Source organism: Typopeltis vanoorti, chromosome 18 (genome assembly GCF_054136105.1).
Source record: "Typopeltis vanoorti isolate ZY-2024b chromosome 18, IOZ_Tvanoo_1.0, whole genome shotgun sequence".
Classification (NCBI taxonomy): Eukaryota; Metazoa; Arthropoda; class Arachnida; order Uropygi; family Thelyphonidae; genus Typopeltis; species Typopeltis vanoorti.
The window spans coordinates 72,163,109-72,185,136 of NC_143566.1; the positions used below are offsets into that span (position 1 = coordinate 72,163,109).

Genomic DNA, 22,028 nt, shown 5'->3' on the forward strand with positions numbered 1-22,028 from the left:
ATTTTTTTAAATGCTGTCGATCACAGCTTTTCAAGAAAGACTATTAATTACATTTGTATTTGTACTCTTAAAATGATTAATATTGTGCCATTGACTGTGCATCCTTAACTAGATTTCCATGCATTCTTTATTTATTTCTCTTACGCAACCGTACGGCGCTAGTGTCATTCATTGGGATGATGACGTCAGAGTACAGTGTCGTCTGCTCCTACTCGCTTCTGCTTAAAGCGGCAGATCTAGTAGGGCGCGCCTAGCGCGAGGAGTTGTGGTTTTACCATTCATTGAGAGGATAGTGTTTTAGGTCTTTTTGAACAAAATTGGTGCTGGGGAAGGAAAAATTTTAATATGGCTGAAACCGAAGAAATGGCTAAATTGGTGGATGGCGCTTACAAGGTAAGGGTTAACATTATTTAAGAGGAAAAAAAAAACGTGGTTTTAAACTAGCAAAACTCCACGAAGTTTGCTATGGTGAATTTTTCGAAAGTTGTTTTTTTAAGTTCATGTTGATTACACCAGGATAATCAGCAAAAGAATAAACTTAACAGTCGATAATGTGCGTAACTTATGGTCTTATGTAAAATCATATAATCGACAGGCTTAATATAATTTCAAAACAACAGTGTATTTTTTATTGTTTCCTTGTCCTTCTTTTAAAATTGAAGGTTTGCTCTGTGCCCAGTAAAGCATGACGGAAAAGTGAATATGCTGGCAATAAACAGTGAACTTTATATAAAAAGAGGATATTATTATGCATACTTTTTTCTTTCAGTTACAAAACAGACGAACAATTATTTTATATATTTTTTAAAATATAGCCCATGTTACTCTATTTTTATAAGAAACTGTAGTCAAATTAATGCGAAGCAAATAAAAGTTTGTTAATTCATTCCATGACTTTTTAAAAATTAAAGAATGTTTAGTTTATTATTTGCATTATGATCTATATAAATTTATTCTTTTTTTTATATATTTCATTCGTTGACGATATTGAATCTACAAACTGTGAGTGTATTATGCAATTTGCCTCTTAAATTATGGATTATAAATTAATTAATTCTATCGACCCATTTATAATGGAATTTTAAATATTTCTGTTTTCTCTACATTCACGATTACTCTGTATTACTATTTTTTTTTCTGCCACTATATAATAATCAAATATTTCCGAACTTACTTGATTAATGAAGAATTCAGACGTAAATTGTTTGTTTGAATTCTGCTTCATTCTCATTTATTAATCACATTTTTTTTCTTACTGCGTGAGGAAATGCTTTTAATAAGTTGCAGGTTGTTCTTAATGATAGCTAAGCGTCAAAATTTATTCTAACAAGGAGCTATGTATTGATCGCCCAGTTTTGAATGATCCACGGATCAGGGTGAATCAGTTATGAAGAAATACTCTTGGGCAAATAATCCTTCAGGGATTTTCATTTTCGTTATGACAATAAGGGAGAAACTTTCCCTTTTAACTATTTTGGAACTAACATCACAATTTAATATCGCACACGTTTTAGTAATTAAAAAGATGAGATAATAAAAATGATTTCTTACTTGACTTGCTTTATTAATTTTCGTAGTTGATTGATTGAATGAAAATACAAACGATCTCAATTTTATTTTTTAAAACATTTGGTAGAACTTTGACAATGTAAACTAAGATACAACAAAGAAATTAAATAAATTTTTTAATGTTTATATTTTGCTATTTTGATTTCAATGTATGTATTTATTTTAATTTATCATATTATGAGTACAATCGCTGAAGACAACGTAAACTACTGTATATATTTCTAATTTTAATATAATAATTTGAACTAAAAATAATAATCTTGTTCGCGCAGTTAGCCTACTGGCTATGCGCTTCGCAACCATATGCCTGGGGAAGGAATGTCCTAGGTTCGATTCCCGTAGACGATGTGAGAAGCTTAAGGATCTTCCTTAAGGATCTTCCTCAACCTTATGGTTGAGGAAGATCCTTAAGGAAGATCTCAATGGTTGAGGAAGATCTCAACCTTATGGTTGAGGAAGATCCCGTCTTGGGCGTGGATAGCAGGGTTTTTTCCGCTAGTTTATCTGGGATTTTTCATACCGCAAGCAGGCAAACCCCCCTTCGTGAACACACAGGATATAGTACGGCAAGGAAGGCAAACGGAAACCGTCTTGCTCATAATCATCTCCCTAGTATGGTAGCATATAGCTACCCCCACCAGCCGTATGGGAGAATAGATAGATAATAATTTTAATTTAACTGTATGTAATACAGTTAAATTAAATAAACTGAATAAACCGCACGAAATAAACTGAATAGTAATAAACCACAAATTGTTACTATTCATCATTACAGTGGTTCTAAGAGGCACTTACTCCTACGCCCCTCCAAGTATCCTTGAATTTTGTAACTATAATTCTAGGTTAAGGTAGTTATCCCTATGCCTATAAGTATTTTTTTGTCTGTAAATTTGCGTGTGTTCTAGTGGTCGGTTTGCCTAGTTACGAGACGAAAAATCACGTTTCTGTGTGGAAGGAGGAAAATCCTTCCACCTCCGTATGAGACCGGAGAACTGATAAATTATTATTATTTTATTATTATTATTATTTTATTATTATTATTATTTTCTTTATTATTCTTTTTTTTTTCTTTGAAATTATCCTATATTCGATTTCTTTATTTCTGACATTCATTATACGTTTTTTTTTTTTTTTTTTGTGCTGTTTTTCTCAAGTGAGAAGAAAAAGAAAATTCTACATTTTATTTTTATAAATACAGTTGAAATTAAAATGCTATAAATGTACACAAAATTTGTATATAGATTTATACGATTAAAATATTTAACCTCACAAAGTAAATTGAATAGTAATAAACCATAAATTGTTAATATTCAAATACGCTACTATAAATTGTGATAAATGAAATTTTCTCTGAAGATGAAACACTTTAACGGATAACAATAATCATATAAGAGACTTCTCCCCTTCCAAAGAAGTCGGCCCTTTCATTTTCAGTCTGAAACTGAGCAGATTTATAACTCTGAAACCTAACTAAATGCCATCGCTGTAAAATCGTCATTTGGGTAAATATCAAAAAGAGCTTTCGCCTTCAAGAGTGAAGAATTTTAATGATATAATGATTCATAAAAGGGATTCTTAATAGAAAAAAAAGTTTTTTTAATATTTCAGTTTATTTTGTACGCCACTTAATTTATTCGTAATTGAAAGATTGAGAAAGGGGAAAAAAACGTCTAATAGTTTCCGGAATTTCTTGTTTGCTTTAAAAAGTAATCTACTGTTACATATTATGGCGCTTATGAAAACACCAATAAACAATGATTCGTTCTCTGAGTTGTGCGAATGTTCCCAGTTCAATGGCATCGAACCATTCACCCTAATCGAAAGAGTTGGAATCGCATAAGGGCATGTAAAAGGTTCTTTGAAGTCTAAACATGCACTTTGATAGATAGATAATGAAAGAGGGGAAAATAATCGTGTATAAATAAACAATTTGCAAGCAAGTGAGCACGCACGCACACACATGTATAGTGAGATGAGGAAAGACCTAAACTGATGTCAAGAGACAGCAATAGAGAAGGTTTCTTGGGTATGAAAAACGCTTTTGTTTGCTTCTAATGATTGCATATAATAAATTTATTATTGAAAATAATAGAAAGATGAATAAATCGACCTGTAATGAGAGTTGATTAAAATAATTGAACTTGGAGGCACAAGAAAGGATTAGTTAAAAAAGTAAGGGTAGCCAGATATTTTCGATTCGATGTGCATTTTTGACAGGACAAAGGACACCCTAAAAGATAAGAAGGGTCTACAGTTGAATTAGTTCACCGATATATGATACTTGGTAGACACTGTCAGCCACACAAGATGCACAGGTGGTCGATATAACAATCTACAGACATTCTGGCCTCAAACCTAACTTCAAAAACTAAGACTATGATAAGACGTTTCCTACACAGGATTTTAAGGAATCTATGTATTTGAGGATACAGAGTCAAATATTTTATAGTTGTAAACAAATTCACCATTTAGGTGAAGGTTTACAGGATTCCATACACTTCAGGTTTAATTACTGATTAATGATATGGTAGCATGTCCATGACCCGCTCACGACAAATACGGTATGCTGTACTTTGTTATGCCAATCATTTATTTTTCAAAACGAAAGGTCAAGTGGCGTTGTACTGTAATTGTGGTTTGTCTGATTCAGATTAGTTCGAAATGATACAGGAAAAGTAACTGAGAAGTCAGATATTAAGAAAATTAATGTCGACAGCACTACGAGAGTTCAGATATTATGACAACTAAACGCATTTTTATTTAACTTAAACCGACAGGCTTCATTTATAAATATTACTTACAGCGATGTTAAATTGCTATCTTGTCAGTTCAAATGAATGCAAACAGTTTAACAAAATAAGTTGGTATGTTTTTTTTTTTTTTTTTTTTTTTTTTTTCGACGACGAATAGTGACTGCTTTGTATTTTTTTGCAAACGACACATCTCGACGATGGTCAGAAAAAAGAAGAAAAAAATAGAAAATTATTAGTCGATAAACTTGAGTTGGCTGTGCTTCCTCTTTTGTGTAATAAGACGCCTCAGTGGTTTAATGGTTGCGCTACTCATCACCTGCTATAATGAGAAACAGAGTTAGCATCCTTTGTGTTGGGTAGAGACACTTTCAGGTCTGCTTATTTAATTTTAAATGAAAAGAGGTTTATTTTATTTTATTTTTTCTCACTAACTAAGTTATTCTTTCCACAAACGAGCATGTCAACACACGTCATTTTGATAGAAATAGTAATACATTAACCCTTCGTGGATTTAATTATCTTTGAGAATAATAAATAAGACAGAGGAGGGAGGCAGAAAAGATTCAAAATGTCCTTTCATGTATGCATTTTTATTCTAACCCCCTTTTTTTTAAATGAAAGTGGGAGCCATGCGAAGTCATTTTTATTTATTTCTATGAGATACGCATTGCTAAATAACGTATAACAAAGGTGTGAATCAAGCCTAGGATAGGGAATTTTTATGAGGACTTTTAAGTTGTAGGTGAGATGGCTAGTTTTATACGGAATTGGTGGGGTTTTTCCTATAGAAGACTCGAAGTTTTCTTCCCGAAGGACAAATAAATGGGCTGAAAGAAAAACACGCAATTAACAGACATAATATATTGACTCGATCGTCTTAGTTGTTTCAGCAGGAATTCCAACCAACTTTTAATTTGTATTGAGACATGCACCCTAATTCCACAGAAAAAACACTTGTATGGTCAAATGTTGATGGCACTAAATGCTTGAAAGTGTAATAATAAGTGGCCTGCCAACAGGGTATCACATAAGATACCCGGATCTTGTAAAAGATGTTGTTACTGTGGAATCGGTTAACATGTTGTGGGTATTTCTGATGTGCCAAATTGTAGGATAGTCGACACTTGGAAGTCATATTTAATACAGAAATAATATACGATGAATACCGATAAACACTGCACGTGCCGCAGAACGGTTTCGGAAAGAAAGATGAAACTGTTGAGTGGAACAAGCAAAAGATCGTATCAGACTTTTCTATGATTTAAATTTATATTAAAAAAAAATTCTCTTTTATCATCAGTGATAGAATTCTTGCAGAAAAGCTCACTCACCAACATGATCAAACTTCACTTTTCGTTCTAACAAAATGATCTTGAAAATCTGCCTTGTTCTGCCTAGAACCTCAATTACAATATCATTCCAGAAATCTGGAATGTTATGAAGTAGTGAATCAAATTCAGATTGAGTCATGTGAATATTGAAGTTATTGTTTTTAAAGTTATTGTGTTAAGGAGAAGAGATCCTTAACACACACACACACACCTTTAGCAAAATTTGAGAACGGATCGATACATTACCTGGAATCTGCAAAGATGGTAAGTCTGTCATGTGTATTGTTGAATTCTACTGACAGTCTGGTGAAACTGCAGCACAGCGCGATAAGAGATAATATTTTATGCATGGAAGACTGGAGAAAAAAATATTTCACCCGATTAATGTTGATAACTGCAAAGGATAACAAGCGAAATTATTAACATATTAATACAATTAGTTACTTCCGATTGCTTCCAATAAATCGGCATGGGATTAAGTTCTGTTTTTAAAACAGAAATTGCAAGTTCAACAGAAATTAGTTGACTGATTTTTAAATTTTTTTTATGGGGGATTAGCAATCCTTAAAACTGAGAAATAATGATTATGAAATATATAAAGTTAGATATAACATTTGAACGACAATAAATCAATATAGCGATACGTGATTAGTTCAGATGAATGCAAACAAAATGTAGCCCTGAATTAGCTACGCAAGTAGAACTAGTGAGATTCGTATTATTTTTGATTTGGAGGTGGGAACTTCTGTTTGCCAACATCAAGCTTTGTCTTACTTTGCTTCAAGCTCTCAGCATTGCTATTTATGCTTCGTGGCAGGGGCACTTATGCATGATACATCGATTCATTTTCTACGAATTAATCACTTTAGATGATATAACTGCGTATTAGCGCGCCACATACACTGAAGGGATTAATATAAAAATTAATCAATAATAAATCTAAAAATTATGAGAATCAGAGGGAGAGAAGGGGTAGTTATGAAGAAATAAAATATGTGGTTGATTCGGAACAGAGACATCTCATGTGACAACTACAGTTTCGTAGAAGCATAAAGGCAACAATAAGAGTATTGTTAATCTGCTGCTCATTATTTATTATTTATTTTATTATTATTATTAATCTCTAGCATTATGATAGACGGTCTCAGAGTATGTATATTATTATTTTTCCTGTCGCTCTGATTTTTTCATTTAAAATCCATTAAATCGCTCTGGAACAAATATTTATTTTATTCTGGTAATATTGGATTGAGTAAGTTATGGAATTCATGCTGTTGCTACTCTAAATGGGCCCGTCTCCCTAGGTATTGAGATAATGAGCACATCAATAAAGAATAAAGCCTCAACTTTTATTCCTTTTTTTCAAAAATAGTACGCAGGACGTTTTTAGGCCTAACTTTTGGAAATCAATAAAAAGCAGCTACAGATCAACTCAAATTATCGTGCGAAACACGATAATTTGAGTTGATCTGCAGACTTACGCGTGATAAGAGTATGACAGGCAACTGTAGCCATTTTGTGTTCCTAAACCTAACTGGTATTATTGTGCGAAACATAATGAATTCTATGGTTGCTTTTATTCTGCGGGGTTTAAATAACAATTTTTCGTGTAAAAAAACCTGCTTCCCGGCATCACAAATAGAATAATTAGGATATTAATAGAATAAGAGTGCTTACTGAAAAAAATCAAAAACTAGAAAATTATTCTTGTTAACTATTACAATTTAACATATAACGGACTCCTAATCTATCATCAGGAAAGTTCACCCAAGCTACTCATGCTATACGAATAATAAAATATTAGATTGGAAAAATAAGTCCTACATCCTTGCTTTTACAATGATTTGATCACGTGATCTTGTATCATACAATACTGTAATCAAACGGGAATGGATCCCCCAATTTTATTATCTAAACTCATCCTAAGCAACATGAACAGAAAATCGATTCGAACTAATCTAAGTAGATGGCTCTTCGAACAAATTTCACCTGCCCATGCATTTCAGTGATGAACTGTGTTGATTAATATGAATTGCTTTGGAAATTCGGTAATCAATGACGAAGCGGACCATTAGCATTAGTTAGAAATTTACCAGCATATTCTGTGTTCGTTGCAAATATAATACTATACATAAGTTGATACATATTTATCTCGTTATCTTCGGAGTAGGTTGTTGCCATAGTAAAAGAAGTGCTCATTTGTTACGCACATCCTCTGTCAATTTAAATATTTAGGAAGTCTACAACTTTAGAAACTTTTCTCTCTTTCCAACTTTTCTGTTTTCATATTAATGCCACAAGAAAACAAGAACAGCAAGTAATGCATTATTTACTAGCACGAACTTGTAATATTACCAGAGAACAACAAAAGATAGTCTTGCGTAAAATTGGCGCAAACAATATGAGAGAAGTTTTTCTATCTTACAGCTAGTTTATGCATGTAAATGAATACTAAATTTTAGGCCTAAAACTTCAGACAAACTAAAGTTATAAAAAGACGTCACAGATTTAGTTGAAAGTTGCATTATAAGTTATAAGAGTAGGTTTACTGAAGCTTCTTACATTATAAATTAAACGAAAGTTTTTTTTTGTTCCCTACAGAAACGAACTCATTCGAATATTTAAATGTTTTAATTACTTTTGTTTTTGTATTTTTATCTAATTCTAGTTTTCTAATTAAACATTTTAGATTTGAATGGAGAATTATTTTTCAAGACTAAAATATCGGATTAACTTTGTTTTTTTTAAATTTATTTATTTTCTAGAAAACAAACGACGTGTATTTAATGTATATTTAGATGTGATAAAATATTTTTTATTTAACTAAGATGAATATGACGTAATGTCTTCATAGCAACAAGTTTCTGCTTGCTGCTGCTGCCATGTTGCTTTTGCTACAGCAGTTAATATATATTTCAGTGTTCAGCAGCACGTGCATATATATATATATATATATATAATTTTTTTTTTTTTTTTTTTTTTTGATTGAGATAGCTACACATTATTTGACTTTATAGTGTTTTGTTTTCGTGAACTATAACAGGAAATGCTCAAGAAGTAAAATTCTAAAGTAAACTAAAGCCATCCCGGTTTATGTATCTAAGGGCATTTTTATCCTAAAAGGGGAAAGAGAAAAAACTGCGTAATCTTTTCCGCATGTTTACACTACTACTTTAAGGATACGCTCTTTGAAATATGGACAAAAAAAAAAAAAAACGCTGGAGGGTTTTCACTTCAAAAATTTGCAATTATTCTAAGAAAAACGAAATCTTAAATTAGTGAATAAGGAGGTGACACATAGTAAAAAAATACAGTACGGAATTTACTAAGTTTGTATCCAAGAAGTATAGGGTTGGCCAAAAGTCATGAAGGGGTTTCAATATTTAATAACTCCTTTATTTTTTGTTTTAAAATTTGCAATACCATAGCATCATATACAGTATATATAGGAAATAAATTTCAATTTATTTTAAGATTGAAATTTATTTTAAATTTAAAAAATTTTAAATTTAAAGAAAAATAAAAAAAAATAATTAATTAAAAACGTTATTAAAACTTCAGATCCCTTCGTGACTTTTGGTCCACCTGTATAAGCAGATAAACAGGAAAAAAGAAATATTGGAAGAATATCACAAAATGCGCTCTCTACTTCAAGGAGGCAGAGCAGTTGCATTGGTTTAGCATGCTTTCCAAAAATCTTTTATTTTGTGCATCCCTATGTAACTTGGGTTCCAAGTAAGTTTAAACTGTTATTTATTTGTTTCTTAAATACCTGCTTAGATCAGTAACCAGTGTACATATGCCTGTTTCTTTTATTATTAATTTATGGCGGACAAAACGAACAGATTCTGTCTGCCCATATGTGCACATTTAAGAGCTCCATTCTGGTTGGACTGATTTTGATGAAATTTAGCACTTCGAAAATTTGTGAAGTCACCTGAGTTTAGAACGACCTTGCGTTTTAGGATCAAAATTAAGCAAATCGATTCAGATGAATAATTTAGATAAGTGATATTTGGTCTTGTTCAGAACTTATGACTTACGAAATTAGTATTTAGGTATCTCGTAAATTTTTTAGAGTGATACCATTTTTATTTTATTGGTGAATACTTTATAGGAATGAAAAATGATTGGAAATAGCACGTTCGGTGAGTCAGGAGTTTAACTGCAAAATAATGTTGAGCAGCTTTTGCTCGCATTACTGTAGGTTTAATAGAAATGGAAGGCGTAATAGATGTCAGTTCTGCTGAGCTGACATTCAGCACTCATGGAAATATCAATAAAAAGAAACACGGCTGATTGATAAGAAGCCGTTCATCAGCCGAAGTGTCCTCATAACAGCATCAAGAATTTTCAGAGATTTTAGGTGGACCATCATAAATGTAAGCGCAGTATTAAAAGGATGGGCGAATTTGTGATTTGTACAGAGTTAGTAGCAACTTAGGCGAAAAGTAAACACGACGCCAAATTTTAAAGCTGAAGATGCCATAAAAGTGATGAAATTATGTCGGGAAAAGTTAGGTTTAAGAGAAGAGTAAAAAAAAAAAAAGAAAAGAAAAAAAGATAAAACTGTATTTCGGAAGCATTGGAGGTGACTAAGTTGTTATCTTTCATCGAAGGATGGTATGACGGTCAATGTTCAATTAACGTCCTGATTGTAGATGATCTTGAATCTTGTGATGTTTGAGTACGGTAAGGTTAACGTATGACTGGAATGGGTGTTCTCATCAGCAAAACTGTGAATGGGAGTCTGAGATCAGTGAAAGTAGGTCTTTTATGCATGAGAAAGAGGGTGGATGGAATAACTACTTTGCGCGTGCGTGCGTGTGTGTGTGTGTGTGTGAGAGAGAGAGGACACAGATGGGCAGAAAAGCTCAATAGCTTTTGTAAGGGACCAGACGATATAACTGACTTATGAATGAAGGCTATTGTGGAGTTGTTCGCAACAAGTGATAACAACGCAATTATTAACACACTCAAAGAATGCACAAAACTCTTTTAAACTGTTGCTCGTTTTTTTTTGTTTGTTCAACCGCATTCCGTATACCTTCTATGGTTAAAAGAACAAGCCATTCACATTTGTATTGGGAATAATAGCATTATAATGTTTCACATTAGACACATATAAATAGTAATTAAATTTTAATTAGATACAGTTCTACTGCAGTACCAAACTACTATTCCCAGTTCAAAATGCGAAATTGTTGTCGCTACTTTAGTCTGATTTCTCATGGGCTTTTAAATAGCTCAATGTTCCTCGTTAGAAAGGAAGAATATTTAAACCTATTCCACGATTGCCGCAGAGTACAATTCTTCCGTACTCCCACAAAAGGGATTTTGAAAGTTTCGGTCAGGCGTTAGAATTTTGCTAATAGTCATTAATGATTTGCTTCATTCAAGAGTGCACCATTTATAACGCTTTGCGGACGGCAGAGTGAACTTGGGGTTCATATCGCATGGGCAACATTACGATGAACTGCATGGAGACGTCAGAGTGGAAGGAGTCCAATTCTTAGATATTTTAATTAGGTCACTACAGCCTCTAATCGGAAGCCTTTGAGATTTTTCCACGGCAGGACTGATTCTACTTTGTATGCTCATTTTTCTTAACTGCTGTTCTATGAACTTGTGGAATGGAGAATTATTGTTAGGTATCATTATGCTGAAGATCTTTGAATCATGATTACTTCGGGTTATCAGGAAGGTTGAGCGGAAGTTATATCTATATTAGGCAAAGTAAATCAATACGTTGCCCTGGTGATTACTACGTGATTTTAGTACATTCTCTCATATATTGAATAAGTTTTCAATAAAACCATTTTGTTATTTACAAAATAAGCACCTATAAATAATAACCTCCTTCTCTCTCTCTTTGAAGAAAAAAATAAAATATCTATATTATTCGTTTTTACTAAAATAAAGGGCCAAAAGGCTTCATTTCGGCAATGCAAAATTATACAAATCAAGTCGATATTAAATCCAGCATTATTTCAAAGCCGAATGTAGAAAATATAAAAGTTTCGTACGAAATTTGACCAGAGAGCTTACGGGAATACACTCGCTGGCATTTACGAGTTGCCCTAACGGGGACCTTATAGAAAGCATGATCGCATGCCCAAGCGTCCATATATTCGCCTTCTATTGGTCAGTCCATTTTGATAAGGTTTTCACTGGACTGGCAGCTGTTTCCACCTTATTTATATAATTTTGCATCACTGAAGTGAAGCCTTTTGGCTCTTTATTTTAGTAAATACTTAAATCCACCGACCGAGAGTTCGCTTACGAAAAATACACCTCTCCGATACTTCGAGTTCCTTAGTACTGAACGAGAGTTTTTGCTCTCTTAAGGTTTCTGCCTGGTCTCTGACGAGAACCAACTAGTTCGAAACAGCTGTCAGGCCAGTGAAACCTTATCAAAGTGGACAAATAGAAGGCGAATATATGGACACTTCCGCAAGCGATCTTGTCTTCTATAACAGTGTTTCCCAAACTTTTGGATGTCAGGGCCCCCTTTGCAAAAATTAAAATATTTCACGGCCCCCCCCCCCCTCGAAAAAAAATCGTAATAGAGAGATATATTATTATAATATTTATTGTATTTATATTCAATACAAACCATACACAGCGAATATTGCAAAAATCAAATACATATATTACATTTTTTGCCTCTTACCGTTTAGTTCTGAAGACGATGCGGGCTGTTCTGGTAAAATATGAAATAGTGTCCTCTTTTTTTTTTTTTTTGAGTCTGTTTCTGCTTCTTCTGATTGTTCGCGGAATTTTTATTTATTTTTTTTATCAGCCACTTATCCATCTCAGGGTTAATTTTTTTAACGTAGAATAGATCAAATAATATCACCACTTACCGATACTGGCACACCACAGACTGATAACATGAAATTAGTGAATATTACCTGAATAAGGGAATCCCCGGACCAGGAACATGCTTCTCTTTTGTGACTTTTCTCCCTGTACGGTAATTAAGCCAAAAGGCGAAATTAAGCCGAAACAGACAGCAAAGGCAGGTTATTAAAACGTGCATATGATTGGTGCGGTATTAACAAAAGAGATCGCGCAACCGAAAGATAAAAGCATAGCTGACAATTGAGTTGAAATGCTAACTCTCTTCAACCGAATTCCATATGTGAAATTGCCATAACATTCATTATATATATATATATATATATTACTTAGTTTTAACACTTTTACGAATTTTAACACGTTCGGTTGAATTTTATTGCTGCCTTGGGAAATCGAACTCACACACATCTAATTAATAACAATAGATTTTAGTTAGATACCCATGTTTGGCCATGCAACATGGTTTTGTTTCAGTCTATATGGCATAATTTCTGTATGAGGGAACATGATTCATTAATTAGTGTGTTTTTATCCCAGTTGTCTCTAATTGCACTATTTGTTGAGAAATATATTACACAGACTCCTCATACCTTATTCACTGGCATAATAAAAGTACTTGTTTTTATTGCCTCTGCAGTATAGTGGCTGTTAGGGAGGTGTTGTTTACCACTGCAAGCAGTTACTATCTCCCCACATGAACTTGTTTAAGCTTTTTTTCATGTGTGAAGTATATGCGAAACTTTTATTGGTAACAGAAAACTAGCTCGGATGACAGTGATAATATAAAACGAGTTTTGATATGTATATAAAGTCAATATCAACAGTCCCTGATTACGAACGCCTGATGAAAGGGACAGGAAGATTTGAAGCTTCCCTGGAGAGCATTCGAAGTAAATACAATTAACCACCGCTTTGAAATGAAACATATGAATAAGCAATATTTACTAATATTCATTAAGCGCCAAAATACGCAGGAAGCAAAGTTTGTGAACTGAACCAACAACAATGTGTGATTTTTTTCATTAAAATATAAAAAATAACAAAAAAGAAATAATAAATAATAAAAGTTAAATACGTTTCTTTTAAAATAAAAAAAAATATACTTAGTGTTAAAACATTTTAAATTTGTTTTCATTATTTCATGGCCCCCCCTCAACAAAACCTACGGCCCCCAAGGGGACCGCGGCCCACAATTTGGGAAGCGCTGTTCTATGAGGTCCGCGCTAGGGGCTACTCGTAAATGCCATCGAGTGCATTCCCGTATGCTCTGTTGTCAAATTTCTTACGAAACGTTCATTGTTTCTACATTCAGCTGTGAAATAATGCTGGATTTAATATTCACTTGACTTATATAATTATCTATATTCGCATTTTATTTTATTCCAATAATATCCAATGCTAAGCCTTTGTTTCATCTAACGCCTGAGTCTTCGCTCTAAAAGGAATTTTGCCTTGAGAATGACGTTATCATTTCATTATAACATCTTTATTTTCTGGTCGAGTTATGTAGTTGGCTAATAATCCCCTCATTATACACGTGCCATGGCTTTAGTTCAGTGGAATAATGTCTCAAAGGAAGACGTCTTCTGTCCGAATATTTATGATCCATCCACTGTATCTTTACGTATTAAGTTCAATGGTTTTTTATGGTCATTGGCCGTCATATATAAAGAAAGCAACTTGGCGTTTAATACAAACCCAGTTTTGGCAATCATACGATAATGAATCCTATCTCCATAGTTTTTTTATGTTTCTCAATGCATGTTCTCCAGTCTGTTTCGTTTTCAGAAGGAGAACTCAAGTATCCTAAATCGCCGTTTGAAATGGGCTAATTCACCCTAAGTGGAGAAACCCATTGAGATATTTCTTGCTTCCTAGGAACGCTTTGATCTATGCAGTCAGAACATGGTGATTTAAATTCTTATACAATGATTGATGTGATTACGCCTCAATAATATATTCTTTGACTAAATTATCTTCCAGACCTGTAAAAACTGAGCTTGTATTAATCTAGGTATTGTAAACATAAACGTACTGTTATGTTATGGATTTCAATAGGTATATTGAATTCTATACATCTGCATTTAACCAAGCATCAGCTATGGTAATTAACAGTACAGGTTACAGCAGTCCTGTGGAATGAGCGAGTATGGGTGTATCCAAGTGCGACATACTAAATATGAAGTTTGATGGCTGAGGTGTAATGACTGGAGCTGTTCTGTTTGTGTTGATTGGATCATTGATTGTTAATGAATAGAGGATTAATATTGATGTATATGCAGCGCGTCTAGATATTCAATGATTCCTATGTTGTAATATCTTTACAACAGACTACATGGTATATTAAGTTGGGGAGGAATCTATCGCACTATTCTGAAACCTTTAGTCTCTACTCAGAATAAAGTAATTAAAATCTTAACTAGAAACAAATATAAGGATACTGCAATGTGTAATAAATAATAAATAAATATACCATACTAAACATATACTACCACTTAGATATTTATACGTCTATAGGGTACTATTATTCATGAAAAACGACAACGAATACGTAAATATCAAACAAGATGCTTTCCCTAGTAGACATAAGGGCCTAAAATATTTAGTTCCAAAAGCAAATAAAGAAGCAATACACAAAGATTATACTTATTTAGCGCCAAAAGTATTCAACACACTACCTCTAACAATAAGAAATGAAACTAACCCAAGCAAATACAAAACTCTAATCAAAGAGTATTTATTTTCCCACAGAAATGAGGAAGCTCTGTTCAAAATAATTATATAAATTATTGTTTTTTAGCATATTTGTATTCAAAGATCTAGTCTTATGTGTAAAACGTAAAATTTAAATGCTATTTAACTACTTTGTTTTATTTTGTTCCTAATTAATTGTTATGCAACTTTCTCTGTATGATGAAATTTTATTTTATCTGCGATTTTATTATGTAATTATATTACATTAATATGTAATATGTATATTATATGAATGTACATATGTGTATATAATGAAAAAATGCATGACATAAATTTTTTTAACTTTATGCATATCGTAACCTGGATGAGCTGTTGTTCTTTGGTTACACATATGGTTGTTCAACATATTGTACTATTATAGGAAGCTTACAAATAAAAAATATCCACTAACGTCTATTTACACCCAACAATGCATAGTCGTAATGCAAGTGCTGTTGTAATAGGGTGTGAAGAAAATAATGTGGAAAATTTACTGGGTGATATACAGTTCAGATCTCACACCAATAGAACATCTCCACAACCAACTGAAACATCGTGCGCGAGACAAACTAGTGGTAGTTTGTCTCGCGCACGAGAGAGACAAACTAGTGGTATCAAAAATAGAACATTCATTAGAAGAATATTACAAAATATCTGATTCATTGAAAAAAATTGAATCGAAATCCTTCATCGTTAGGCTTACATGTTCTATTTTCACTCGGTACTCCAGTTTGTTTTCAGGGTTATCGCCTACGAAGTCTTGACTAGTTTGAAGTTTTATCACTGGCACAGTACACGAGTGGGTTTATATAACTTTAAACTGTTAATACTCGGTGGTTTGTATGGCTCTAAAAATACTCTTGAAAGAGTAAACACCAGCGCACTTTCTAAGAACTCACGCCAATTTTCGTGTTCTTCCATGAGTGAAAAAAGATCTTTAATGGGAATTGATGTTCTAAGATGTCCTTCCATCACTAGAAGATGCGGTGTTCTTTGAGTTACATTCAAAGAAAAAAGTCACTCGCTTCGAACGAGTCTTAAATCCCATTGAAAACATTTTTTTGTTCAATTTTTAATCATTTCCAAGAATGTTTTATAGAATTCGCGTGTTAATCACATGGTGCTTCGGCTTCAATAAAAACACTTTTCCCTTAAGAACAAAATTTAGTGAATGCAACAAAGCCACGTAGAAGAAAATATGGTCCCAATTGTGACTTTAACATTCCGGAACTATTTATCATGTAAGAAATTTTATGATATAGGAAAATAATTCTAAATTGGAATAGTCATTTAAAACTAAATAATTTGATGCAGTGAGTCTCTGTCTTTAGCAGAAAGAAAGAGTTGATAGATTTTTTTTTCGAAACCTTTCATGCACCAGTTTTGTATCCTTTGCAAAAGCATGACGTCACACTCTTGACCAGCTTGCATGCGTCCTCCAGTCGGTTTTATTTCAATTACAACACGAATCACAGTCGAATGTAAACATTTTTTTCTCTCACCCCCTCTTTCTGTCACTCAAAACGTGGGATTTGAACCCATGTGTTTTCTCAACCAAACGACGTGTTCTCCGAGCTGCGATATCAGGCAATTTTCACATAGCCTGATACTGCATTGTATATCATCTTCAGTGTTTTAAAGCACTTAAAGCGCCCACGGCCTTCCAAGTATCCTTGGATCTCGTAACCTAGGGGTCGGCAAACTTTTTAGACCATTGACCCCTTCATGGAATCCTTGATCCGTCATCGACCCCCATCATATTAAAGAAATGTTATCCATAATAAATTTCTCAATGTTAAAATAATAATTCCTCCACCCTTTTACTTCATTACTGCTTCTTGATAAGAAATATTTAAGGAATTTAAAGAAAATACTTACAGAAAGGTATAAAAACATTAAAAATTTACTTACATTTTATTGATTTACTTGGAATGATTAATGAGGAGGATGTTTGATGAACAGCTGCATGTTTACTTGGTGTTACTAGACTTTTATCTACCCCTTGGATAGCTACATCGACCCCCAGGGGTCGATATCAACCCCTTGTCCTAACCGTAATACGAAGATAAGGCGGTTACCCCTATGCCTCTAAGTATTCTTGTTTGTAAATTGTGTGTGTTCTACTGGCTGGTTTGTCTGTTTTGAGGGACGAAAAACCCGCGATTCCTCACGTCACTGAGGGAATCGAACCCGGGTCTTTCCGACCAACGGGCTTCGTCTAAACTGATTGAGCTATGAATGCTCGACTCGGTGGAATATAAAATATAAAACATGAAAAAAAAAAGAAGAAAGAAAGCACATATAGTAGGAGCGTACACTATGTTTCAAAAATATTGGAAGACCGAGAAATAAAAAGATCAAAATTTTAAAGATGTGTAGATCCGTCTTCGGTTGTACCACAGCATTTAAATCAGAGCACAAGAAAGCCTATATAAAGAAATTTTCCACGCGTTTTTGACAAGCATTATGGGAGATTAGCCTCCATGCTTCAAACATTCCGTCTTGGTTATCGTTAGTGATAGTGGCGTTTAGAGATAATGAAAACAAATAAATAAATATACTGTGTATTGAAACAGTCAATAGCCATCACTATACATTTCAATTGATTATGCACTCATAAATATGGTTTTCGTTCGTTTATTTGCAGAATATCTTAGAAAAATTCAATCCTTGTTCCCGGCAGCTCATATCGGCAGGGAAAACATACCTCAAGTCGTTACATGGTAAGTATATTTTTACACCTTATATAAAATATTTTTACATATCTTATATAAATATTTTTACCCCTTATAAAATATTTTACTGTATATCTTTTTTCTTCTTGGATTCTCTTAATTATGACATGAATTTTAAAATATTAAAACGATTTTTAGAATGAAATGTTTTGTATTTATACATGTACTTTTTATGCGTTAAATACGACTCAAAGATGCCAAAATAAATACATAAATATAAATAAATTAAAAAGAATTAAAGAAATGAAGAAAATGTTCGTTTTTTGAATCTATTTGGGTTACATCTCAATGAAAGGTAAGATGAAACTTTTCTCTATTTGTGTTATTAAACATGATTGGTGTTTACAACAACACATGTTTCTTTGAGGATTTTCAGTGCTAATTCGAGAGATTAAACACGTGAATCTTTTAGATTTTAATAAAATCCTCGAGCCTTGAAGGACTTAGAACCAAACATTTTTTCTTTCTTCTGTTTCTGGCTGTTTGTAAATCCCTTTAAATTACGATCGATATCTCCATACACAGTGAAGAACTCACAGCCAAAGCCCCAAAAGAAAAATCCATTGATAGATTGCATAAACATTTCAGAGTGTAGTGTGTGATGCAAAGAGAATTTACGAACGCCAGACATGGATGAGATCTACGATAAAACTGCTCAAACTTTTAAGATCAGCTCTGCAGAATACTAATAGCGGATTTAAATATCATTGTGCTATGGTCAGACGAGGAGCCGATAAAATCTATTTAAGCTACCATCCCACTAGTGGCTTGTTGGCAGCAGCAACCATAAAACTATAAATGTACACGCACGACGTAGTTCTTATCTTCTTAGCACGTTTATGTAGCTGTTTATTTTAGGATTCTAGAATGAAATCAAGCGGTATATTTTAAGGTTGTTTAAAACAGAAATGAAATCCGAGATATGAAATAAAAATATCGAAATCTAATTTTAATATTTAAATATGATCGGAGATTTAAATTTACAGTTGTTACCAAAGCCAATAGTATCAAAATGCCTTCTAGGAACACACTGTAGCGTTGTTACTGTCATTTCTAAAACCACGTGATTGATTTTGATGAAATAAGTGTGTTGATTTCCAGTTTTAAGTTTGGTTCTGATTGGGCAGTTTAAACTATCGCTTTACGCCATCCAATCATATGAAAGGCTGTGTATAATACAGTCCAGGTTCTCATTGTTGTGTTTCCATCTTTTTTTGTTGGCATTATGCCAACAATGAATTGTTGCATGACGTGGATTCACGTACAGGATGTTTCTATTAGTGAAAAAAAATTCGTCAGCTCAAAAGTTGCGTGTATCTAATTTTGGCGTTTATATACTTAATTTAAATATTATGAGAATTAGAATCGCTAAGATGATCCAAATTTTGTGCTATGATGTTTGGTATCTTTCGCAAAAATAATTATTCGCAAATTTATTTCAAGTTACTTTTTGTAGAAGTAGCACTTTCTATTAATCATTCTTATTCTCATTTTGCTAATCAGTTTCTTTTTAAATTAAATTTAGATCCAAATTAGATCCAAAGAGGAGAGGTCCTGGAACTGTTGACCTGGAAAAGGGGTGGAAGCTCTACTACTCTGGTGTGAGCCCGACAATGTCTGCTCAGGCGGGTGTGGGGATACTCACAAGCCCCCAGCTGTCAGACTGTGTTGCTGAGTGGATCCCATTGGAGGGAACGGGTTTGTGTGTTAAGTCTTCAGATGAAAAACCATGATTTGGCTGTGGTGCAAGCCCATGCACCTAATCTGGAGTCAGAATACTCTGCCTTCCTAGAAGAAGTGGATGCTGCTTTTGACAGGGTGGCAGACATGGAATCAGTCCTCTAATGGGTGACTTCAAATGTTGGAACAGATGACTAGACATGGAGGGGGTGTGGTTAAGAGGAACGGCGCCCCTGACCTTAACGCGAATGGGTTGAAATTATTGGACTTCTGCTGTACTAACAGCTTATCCATAATGAATACCTTCTTCCAGCACCGAGAAGTCGATAAGTATACCTGGTACAGGGATACACAAGAACAAAAGTCTCTGATTGACTTCTTTATAGTCTCAGCAGACCTATTTTCCTCAGTGTTGGACGTTCGTGTGAGAAGAGGGGCAGAACTGTCAACTGACCACCACCTTGTTGTGTGCACTCTACGGCTTCAGAAACCAGATGCTACCATCAACGCTGGTAGGACTAAGCAGTTATACCGCGTGAAATGGGAGGCATTGGAAAATGCGGCTGTGAGGAAGAATTTTGCAGATGATATTTCCTCCAGGTTCAAAGAGATTCCCAAGCATACTGCAGATGTTGAAGAGGAGTGGAAGCTGTTCAGAACAGCTGTCACTGCCTCTGCACTCTCATGCTGTGGCAGAAAGTGGCTCGGCGTGGCAACGGGCAGTGAGAAAAGGACACCTTGGTGGAACCAAGAAGTCCAAAAAACTGTCCGGGCAAAAAAGGAGTCCTGCCTAACATGCTTAGGGTCAGGTCACCTGAGATGCGTTTGCGGTATGCTGAGGCAGTAAAGACAGCAAAGCAGAAGGCTTGGGAATCCTTTGGAGAAAGTTAGACTCATCCTATGCAAATGCAAATAAAGTATTCTGGCAGACAATCCGCCGCCTTCGAGGGAGGAAATCGTGCACAACAAGGGCAATTAAGGCCTCTGATGGTGCACTTTTAACAACCGAGAAGGATATCCTCCACAGATGGAGGGAATACTTTGAGAGCCTTCTTAACCCGGGTGGCCCAGCAGTTGTGGACACCCAAGAGGTGCAGATCGGGGCAATGACTAGTCTCAAAGCAGGAGGTCCATTTAGCAATAAAATCGCTAAAATCGGGCAAGGCTGTTGACGATGATGAAATTCGGCCCGAAATGCTAAAAGCCTGAAATCGAGACAGTGTTCTCTGGCTGAGTCGAGTGTGTCAGGCTGCTTGGATATCTGGGCGAGCACCAAAGCTATGGCAGACAGGCATAATAATACCAGTCTTCAAGAAGGGAGACCAGAAGGATTGCAGTAACTATCGTGGCATCTCTCTGCTCAGCCTTCCAGGGAAATTGTATGCTAGGTGCTTGGAAAAACGGGGAAAGAGCATAGTTGAGTCAGCGTTCCAGGAAAAACAATGTGGCTTTTGTCCTGGTAGAAGCACGACTCACCAAATCTTCACTTTAAGGCAAATCTTTGATTTGCCTTAAAGTGAAGCCACAAAACATGTGTAGCCAAAAATGTCTACACATGTTTTATGGACTTGGAGAAGGCATATGACCGGGTTCCTCGGGATAAGCTTTGGCAAGTAGTACAGGAGTATAGAACTTGATGACAGCCAACTATTAGCTGTCATCAAGTCCCTGTAGGAATGCCCGGAGTTTTGTGTCAGGGTTAACAGCACAAAATCTGAACCTTTCACAGTCTCCGTTGGCCTCCGCCAAGGGTGTGTTTTGTCACCCCTCGTTTTCATAATATTTATGGACTGGATTGATAGGCACAGCCGAGGCAGTGAGTGTGTCAGAATTGAAAGATGTAGCATTGGACGTCTGCGTTTTGCAGATGACCTAGTTCTGCTTAGCTCTTCCACAGATGACCTCCAGCGGACCCTGGATAGGTTTATAGCTGTTTGTGCAGACGCCGGAATGAAGATCATGGTCAAAACTGAAACATTTTTGGTCTCATGACAACCACACCACTGCACTCTACATGTAAGTGCAGTCCCAATGCGGCAGATGGAGAAGTTTAAATACCTTGGGTCCATATTCACGAATGATGGAAAGTGGGACGTAGAGCTAGATACTCGAATTGGCTTAGCAAGCTCAATATTGCGGGAGCTTGGCCGTTCGGTAGTATTGAAGCGGGAGTTAAGCCAGAAGGCAAAGCTGGCTGTCTTCAATACAGTCTATGTCCCCATCCTCGCTTATGGTCATGAGAGTTGGGTAATGACTGAAAGAATGCGGGCACGAATCCAAGGGGCTGAAATGAGGTTCCTTCGAGGGGTTGCGAGGCTGACAAGAATCGACAGAGTCAGCTCTGCAATTCGGGAAACCCTCAATAC

General features: G+C 34.7%; 1 protein-coding gene across 1 annotated transcript in view; it reads left to right on the forward strand.

Annotated features, from left to right (window-relative positions):
- Positions 1 to 310: 310 nt before the first annotated feature.
- The window catches only part of LOC150096796 (BAR/IMD domain-containing adapter protein 2-like), a 71,041-nt gene continuing 49,323 nt past the window's right edge, over positions 311 to 22,028 (forward strand). Inside the window, exons 1-2 of the mRNA XM_090408718.1 lie at positions 311 to 393; positions 17,895 to 17,970. Of these exons, the coding sequence (XP_090264844.1) occupies positions 346 to 393; positions 17,895 to 17,970 (124 nt within the window). The 5' untranslated portion in view covers positions 311 to 345. The remainder of the gene's footprint in view (positions 394 to 17,894; positions 17,971 to 22,028) is intronic.